Source organism: Papaver somniferum, chromosome 9 (assembly GCF_003573695.1).
Source record: "Papaver somniferum cultivar HN1 chromosome 9, ASM357369v1, whole genome shotgun sequence".
Taxonomy (NCBI): Eukaryota; Viridiplantae; Streptophyta; class Magnoliopsida; order Ranunculales; family Papaveraceae; genus Papaver; species Papaver somniferum.
In genome coordinates this window covers 190,928,847-190,937,761 of record NC_039366.1, presented here as the reverse complement: position 1 = coordinate 190,937,761, position 8,915 = coordinate 190,928,847, and the positions used below count along the sequence as shown (strand labels likewise).

The window sequence follows — 8,915 nt, the reverse complement described above, 5'->3', positions numbered from 1 at the left end:
CCTGAGACAAACTCCAGAGTGCAATAACGATGGATTATTGATGACTTGGAATATCATATTCACTTGATCAGATTTGTTTGAAGCACGCTCTATGGCCCCTATCGCGCTTTTAAGTTTCAAGGAATAGTGCTTTTGGGCACAATGATGGTAAGAAAATTATAGGTTAACTTCTATCCGTGAAAACAAGGAATAGTGTAAATGAAAGGTAATAATAGAACCACATAAGTTAGGTAGGAGAAAAGATTGAGAAAAACATCCCTATAAACCAAGCGTGAAATGCAACTGTAAATCATACTTACCTGAACGGGGTCTATGGTTGATCATGAAGGACCATGGCCTATGTTAGTGACTTCCATTGCACTTTGGAAGGGCGGTTGCCTAAGATCTCCCCATTGAGGGAGAGTCTACGTCATAATTTGTTCCTGAGGGGGAACGCGTCCGCGCGGCCCCTGCCAATTTCATAAGCCTAGATTTTCTCATTTGTGCAGCTAAGAAACTTTTCCATGTCCCTTATTCTTATTGTTTACAGCTACAGAAAATGAAGTCTGGTTAAATGAATATCCAGTTGAAATTCATCAGCTGCGGCCAAACCGAATTCTAAAGTGAGTCTTGTAATTTGCAAATCCAATAGCTAGTTAAATATGATTCGAGCCTTGCATTTTGAAGAAACTTCAGCAGCACATTAAGGGTTGATCTGAGACTTGGAACAATGCATATATATATATCCAGCCGAAGTACTTCATTGAGAAATCTGATCATCAAACTTTGTGCACATTCCTGCATTAAGATTCCAATTGTTGTTGGCAACGGTATATGGGGTTTAATTGCAGCTTTTCAATTAATTTCACTGATAATCTCCTTGTAAAATACTTAGAGGAGTCGATGATCTCTGCACTAGCTCTTTAAGATTTCAGTTATTCATTTTTGCATCTTAATCGAATTTTTGTCATGCTGCAGGAGTCGTAAGAAGAGAGAAAAAGTTGTTTAAAGAATGATGATACCATGCTAAGACCAAGTGTGTAAAAATGTTTGAGGGGATGGGATCTAGCTAGGGCTGCAAGATAACTTGGACTGGTGGTGACTTTAAATCTCAGCTGAGACTTGCAATGAAAAAAGATTAGTCCCACATACGTTACAAAGCATAACTATCCTTAAAATGATCTGTGTATAAGTAGTTCTTCACTCTTGCTAAAGAATCACGCAGCCGTGTGGTAAGCACAAAGCGAAATGGATGATGTGGATGCCGAAATGGATGAAGACAAGTTAGAGAAAAAAGAAGGGAAGAAAACGTTCCGATCAAACCTGAAAGCGACAGTTGAAGTGCTGGAAAAAATGGTATTTACTGAAGCACAAGAGGTTTTGTTAAGGAAGACTAAATTCTAGAACTTTATTGAGGCGATCAAACAAGGTAAGGTGGGCAAGGCTGAATGTAGCAAAGCTCCAAGGGCATTAGAGTTCATCATAAGAAATTTTGACCCAAAAGAGTTGGCATTCAAGATTGGTGATCAAGTTTTCAAGACCGATGCAAATCATCTTGTTGTTATTTTCAAAATGCAGAGAATACGTATGAGTGAACAAGATAAGAAACTTTATGGACCAAAAGAAGACCCAAGTTTGAAAACTTCTGAATTTTACAAAAAGTACTTTCTTGAGCCAAAGAGAAGGGATGAAGAGGAGAAAAAGAAAGATGAAAAGAAGAAGGCTGGAGCCAAAGAGAAGAAAAGGAAATAGAAGAATACTGGGGACAAGTTGGATAAGAAATACATTGTCGAAGGAATACATACTGCTATGAATGAAGAACGAACAGAAGAAGACTTGGCGAAACTTTTGTTGTTGTTCATGTTCTGTACAGTATTCTTCATCAACATTGGAGGTATGTATGTCCACTACAAGTATTTGAACTGCCTACAGTCAATCGACACCATTAACAAAGTATCTTGGCCTGATCTCATTCACGAGCATTTAATGCAAAGTATTAAAGCTGTATACGAGACACCATACTCTATCAATGGTTGCAGCTTCTATTTGCTGGTGAGCATCGTCTTCTATCTTTTGAATATATTTTTTTCTTACGTTAAATGTATCATGCAGTGAGTAACATCTTATATATTATCTTTTAATTATATTTTTGTTTTGTAGTTATGGATTTTTGAGCAAATGAAAGGCATTAACAGGAAAGACAACAGTGATTCATGGCCAAGGTTTGCAAGATGGGACTTGTATAAAGTATCTTGCGAAACTGAGGGGAAGCTTGAAATTTTTTCAAGCAGTGAGGTAAAAATCTTGTTGTTATTATAACTGGATGAATCCAGTTACATCTTGTGTTGATGTTGTTTAGATTCATTTTTAAAATTCTATCCCCTATTATAACTGGATGAAACCAGTTACATCTTATGTTATAAAATGATGAAACACATTATCTACCAAGTTTCGTCATGTGTTATGATAAGATGAAACCAGTTACATCATGTGTTATGATAAATTTTATGTGTTTGCAGGTTGTTGACTTTGTTGGTAGCTGGAGTCAAGAGGAGAAACAACTATGCTTGTTTGGTGATGAAGAAGAAAACACAGATGAAGATGATGTTTCCAAGTTGAAGAATGAACTAGATGAGAAGGACAAGATTATCCGTCACTTGAATGACGAGTTGGAAGCAAGGAATACAGAGTTGGAAGCAAAGGAGGCTGAGTCTGAAGCAAAGGATAAGACAATCTCAGACTTGCAAAGTGAACTGGAAGCCTTGAAAGCGCAACTCAAGCCTCAACCGGGAACTCAGCAAGCTTCCTCTCAAGAGATTTTTCTTTACACCACACCTGAAGACTATTTCAACCTTAACATCACTCAAGAGATGAATAAACCTGTGGAGGAGGATGTTCCTAAAGACGACATCAATGAAGAGATGAACAAACCTGTGGAGGAAGCTGACAATATTCCCGAAGCAGAACCTGTAACACCAGTTCCTAGAGTAGAACCTCTAGCACCATTTCCTGCATCAGAAATCAACCAAGAAGAAATTGTCGCAGCAGAACCTCTGGCAGTTATTGGATTGCTTGAGAATAGAGTGAAGAACGTATATAAAAGGCCTAGAAATAACAAGTTTGTATCAGATGATGATGAGCGTGCAGAGAAGAAGCAGAAGGACGATAAGTTGAGGAAGTTAACAAGGAACAACAAGCTGTGGAAAAATTACTTGATGAGCGGAATAAGACAAGCTGAAGAGAAGTTAATAAAGGAGTACTTTGTAACTGGAAAAGTAAGGTACGTATCCGTATTCTTTTATTGTTGTTTTTTTCATTCTACTTTTCATATTTCTGTAAAAGTATTGCTAAGTTTATACTAAATTATATGAACTTGTTTAAATGCAGCGACTGCGTTTGGAAGTCCAATGGAGGTGTATGTATCAGTGGAGAACACATCCAGCAAATTGTTTTCAATCATCCATTGGTGAACACTATTTTGGAGTTTAAAATCGAAAAATGGAGACAATTGTTTCAATATGGCGGTGATACCAAAGGATACTCCAAGTCAATCTTTCTCAGCGCGCTTGCATGGGTAAACATTTTGAATACTACATTTTAAAATGAATGAACTTATGTCTGCAATTTGTTTTCATATAACTTTTAAGTTAGTGTAGGATGTACCTGGCTTGCATCTGTTGCTTGAAATATAATTCTCTCACTAGTGTAGGATAAAACTGAGTTTCATCTAGCTATTATATATAGGATGTAATTGGGTTTCATATGATACCTGCAGAAACTGGTTTTCATCTAGCATTAATGACAGGATGTAATTGAGTTTCATCCAGTTAAAAAATATGGATTAACTGGTTTTGATTCAAATTTTGTATTCAGGCTGATATCATTGCGGGAGATGAGTTGGACGCTGCAAAAATGATAAATGCTGAACTGCAAAAGATTGATGTCGAAACGCAACACTTGTTCATCCCAATGATGAATGAGAAAGAACATTTCACATTGCTTCACCTTGACATCCATGGAAGAACTTGGACACACTACAATTCTCTCCTAGGTTCTTCAAACTATTTAAAAGAAGCTCAAATGATGGCGGAAAGAATAAATCATCTCTTTCAAGTTCAAATTCAAAGTACTAGTATGGATGACGTTGATGTCTTCGTTCAATCAGATTGTCCACAACAGTGCGAAAGGTAGGTCGTTAACTCTTTGAACTGAGATTATAACATACAAACTGAAACGAAGTTTGAACCGACATTATTATTTTTTTTCCAGACCGTTAAACTGACATTACATATTCATTTGTATTGCAGTGATGATTCGATGATGTATGTTATCTACTACATGGAATGGGCAATGACAGGCGGTTCCTCCTTTGAGGGCAAAGATACTATTGGAGAGGAGATGGGGACAAGACGAATCAATCTGGCATATGAAATCCTAACTTATGAGAATATCTACTGGAAAGTTTGATGTGTTTAGGTTGTTTAGAAATTTTTTATTAATGTAGTTCATTTTATAGTACTTTTTTTTTGTTGAAATATGTCTTCGCATACAGTTGTGATCCGTGGATTCGTCTTGATTAAAATATGAACTTTTTTACTGAAAAATGCTTATACTTCAATTTCATGATGGTTGTGTTTGAATATGTTAGCCAGAAATGTGCAGGTTGAAAATGTAACCAGGCTTGGATGAAACTGGTTACATCCTAGCCTGTATAAAACTTCAATTTTTTTGTCAGATTATAACCAGGCTTGGATGAAACTGGTTACATCAAAGCCTGTATAAAAACTGTTTTCAGAGTGTGCAGGTTGGCAAAAAATAGTTTTTTTTGTCCATATGTGATGGATGAAATCCAGTTTCATCCTGGCCAAAAATCTCATTTTTTCCAGAATAGGTGGGATGAAACTGGTTACATCCTGTACAATTAAATTTGAATCTTCGCAAACATTCAAATTTTACAGTGAAAAACTGAAGGGAATGTACAATTAAACAATCAACATAAGACTAAAAGATATATACTATAAAAATGAAGAGAAATACTTGAAAAAATAATTCCATAAGATATATTTTTATGAACAAAAGAAACAATCCAAGGTAAATACTAGTTGCGAAAATATAATTCAAGGTAAATGAATCTTAAATGTGCAACAAGAGGTTGCAGAGAAGAATAAACTAATAAAGATATCATGATAGAAAGCTAATAAAAGATATCATGGTAAAAAGCTGCACAGAAGAAATGAAGGCTGGAGATGTTCTTAAGCAGGTACTTAACGTTGCTTTTTCGCAGGAAGATGAGGACACGTCGTCTTGTTATGATGTGCCTGATTATGGCAGTTACCGCACGTAATTGGTCTCTTTAAACTTGCACTACCTGTGTTAGGAATCCGCTTCTTCTTCGGCCTACCATGTTTTTTTCCTACGACAGTTGGTGGGTCACAAGATCTCCAGTAGCAACATTAATAGGCTTGTCGTAATCAGGAATGGGCTTGATAGGACAATCATACGAAGCACGGAAGCTAGCAATGCTGACATACGGATTAATGTACTCGTAAACATTGATGTTATTTGAATGCATACACGCAATAGCGTGATCACAAGGGAACTGCTCAGTAAACCAAACCCTACAGCTGCACTGAAACTTCGCAATATTAACAGCATGCGTGTGCTTTCCATCAAAAACTTCCCACTCCATGTCACCAGACTTGGTTATTCTCCACTGGACACCAGCACGAATGGAAGCCAACACTTTTTTCTCTAGCCTTGGACAAATGAATCCTTTATACGTCGCCCCCTTCCTCTTCCTTGTACTCATTTGTTACATAATTTTAAGTCTGATCCAGTTAACAAGTGTTGCAATAGGCATACCTTTTGCTTCCTTGATCCAAGAGTTAAAGGACTCTGCAATGTTTGAACACATGTCGCCGTAATGACAGCCCAGACAATGTGCATTGGACCAACATTCCACTGGAATCTCACTCAAGAATTTGTGAAGACCATCACATCCCATATCCTTCAACTTTTGCATACCCTGATCAAATCCTTCATGAGTCGATGAATAGAAACATTCTTTGAACAAACCCATCGCAGCACAATGCTCTCCCTTTTTCTTGTTGGTCTTACTGCGGACATTATTCTTCAAATGCTGGTAACACCAAGCATGATAGAAAGTTGGGAAAACATCACGAATCCCTTGGATCAAACCCTCATGGCGATCCGAAATAAAAGTTAGTACACGAGGACCCAAGATAGATTCTAGTTTCTTCAAGAACCAATGCCAATTCTCAACAGTTTCAGCTGATACGATACCATATGCCAGAGGAAATATTCCTACAGAAACAAAACAAACACAAAAAGAAAAAATCATATCAAACTGACTGAAACTGCTATTATACAGAATGAAACTAGTTTCATTCTCTAGTCTGACTTCACCAGTTAAGGATGAAACCGGTTTCATCCAGTGATAATCTGACATAAAAAAAATTATGACATCAAAAATAAAAGAAGACGTACCATTATTCTCCTTCTTCCCGGTAGCCGCCATAAGACAACCCCTAAATTTTCCAGTTAGGAAAGTTGCATCCAAGAACAGTACCGGGCGACAATATTCGAAACCAGAGATGCAAGCATCGAAGGCTAAGAAAAAACTCTTAAACTCGCCACCTTCAACAACTAAATCATCCCTACTACCTGGATCGTGTTTCTTCACGGCTTCACACCACCATCTCAAGTCAATGTATGATTTAATGTCCTCGCCATACAATTCCTTGAAACATAATTCTTTCCCGGCATGCGCCTGATCGTAGCTCACTTCCAACCCATAATCACTTTTGAGTTCTCTAACAATATCCCTGGCTTTCTTGTTGGGATTATGTTCAATCTGCTCAAATATCAAACTCTTGATAAGTTCGCGCGTAAGCGGATCAGCCTTTGTTCCATCACTATAACCAGCACAACATTTATGCTCCCCGTTATAGGCCTTGAGGAATAAGTGACCCTTCACATTGGAAGTCTTGGGAGCTGCATGGAACATCCAGTCGCATTCCAATTTCTTCTTGTAATAACATTCGACCGTATATCGTTCTGGATTGCTCTTGACGACTCTCACCCTGCGACCAAAAAAATGGTTATATTTCTCAACAACAAGACGAGCTTCATCTCGTTCTCCATAAAAATATTGACCAACACCTTTTATAATAAAATCCCATTCAGCCGCCTTGCAAGATCTTTTAATTGCCAACTTTCCATTGTATGTACGTTCTTGAGACATGGGGATATCTGGAGAAGAAACAAGCTCTTGAGAGGAAGGAAAAGGTGACTGAGCAAAAGCAACTCCGTCATTGTAGGTCTAGGAGTAACTTTACTGCTGCTCGGAAGATGACAAGGATTAACCAACTGAGCTCTGCTAGGGTCAGGTGCTAAACGAAACTCGCTCATTCTACTGCTGCTCGGAAGATGACAAGGATTAACCAACTGAGCTCTGCTAGGGTCTGGTGCTAAACGAAACTCGCTCATTCTACTGCTGCTCGGAAGATGACAAGGATTAACCAACTGAGCTCTGCTAGGGTCTGGTGCTAAACTAAACTCGCTCGTAGTAGGTTCACGAACAAAATCAGGAGCACGAAGAGAAACACGTTCAAATAAATGAAGCTCCAAAAAAGACAACTGGTTAACAATACACAATGACAAGAAAGAACAGAGCTTCACATCACTGTCAACAACATTGCTTCTCCCCTCATAGTCAAATACAAACTGAATTGAGTCTGGTAAAATGCTATTCCAATAAGAACAGACATGCGCCTTCAACTCATCAATTGTTGACTTCGTAGTAACTTGGTATGGACACGCATCGGTATCCCGGATAACCACACAGAGAAAATGACGATCCATCTACAGGGAATATATAAAACAAATATAAATGAATCTGGATGTATTCAATTGACAATAAACAAAGAAAAAAATAATATGTAAACAAATAAGCAGCAGTTACAAGCATACAATGTGACCACCAACTGCATTCATACAACCCATACTCCAACATCTCTTCCACTCTCTCAACAACCATTATAATCTCGCTACAGCAACATCTCCTAACGCAGATGTTCTCCTCCCTGGAATCCAGATTTTCTCATCACGAATAAACGAACATCTGTGTACAATGCCCTATAAATTAACTAAAACCAAAAATGGTTTGCATTTGTGTACCATCAAAGTACCATTTTGGCACAATGTACCACCAAAGAAGCTGTCATAAATTACTGTGTACTTCTACGACTACGAGTACTGCTCTAAAAAGTTCCATATAATACTTTCTCCTTCAGCAAGTTACTATGTACTTACTAGCAAAGTTCTATTTCCCTTAAGCCTCTAACACTCAACCAAGTTATCATCAGTAAATACCCAAAAAAACAAGAACCAATCAATCAATCCAGAGTTCATCACCAATATTGAAAGTAACATAAGCATCAACAACTGCATGCATAATCTGTGGTTGTGTAAGGTATTTTTGATTCCAATTGCTCACAATAACATCTCTAGCTCTTTTAATAACATCTCTGTGGTTGTGTAACGTAAAGGAGAAATCCTAATAATAACCTAAACCCAAAATTGGTTTGCATCTGTGTATATTGCATTGAAAATAAGATTACTAAACCCTAGAAAACATGATTCGAGACAAACCCAAATAATGTCACATAATCAACTAAACCCTGGATATTCCAAATCAACAACTAAAATCAAAAATTAACAAAGATTAATCTTCAAATTCATAAAAAATCATCAACAACTAAAAATTACTTCAAAATCGACAGAGAAACTTCAATTGGACAAAAACCAAATCAAAATTATTTCAATTGAAATTTACCGTTCGACGCTATTAGATGAAACTTCGATTCAACAGTTGAAACTCCAATTGAAACTTCGATTCAACAAACTATTCAACA

The 8,915-nt window shown here is 37.3% G+C and overlaps 1 protein-coding gene and 1 non-coding gene across 2 annotated transcripts; one reads left to right on the top strand and one right to left on the bottom strand.

Moving 5' to 3' along the window:
• The first annotated feature begins 291 nt into the window (after positions 1–291).
• Positions 292–453, top strand: LOC113314701. Its single transcript, XR_003342579.1, has one exon. It is a non-coding gene; the product is annotated as a U1 spliceosomal RNA (small nuclear RNA).
• A 5,338-nt stretch (positions 454–5,791) lies between these two features.
• LOC113313017 lies at positions 5,792–8,038 on the bottom strand. Its single transcript, XM_026561743.1, has 4 exons — positions 7,964–8,038; positions 7,559–7,863; positions 6,487–7,082; positions 5,792–6,303 (listed from the first exon to the last, which is right to left on the bottom strand). The coding sequence occupies exons 1-4, from the start codon at positions 8,036–8,038 to the stop codon at positions 5,792–5,794; spliced, it is 1,488 nt and encodes a 495-aa protein (XP_026417528.1).
• Between the last annotated feature and the right edge of the window lie 877 nt (positions 8,039–8,915).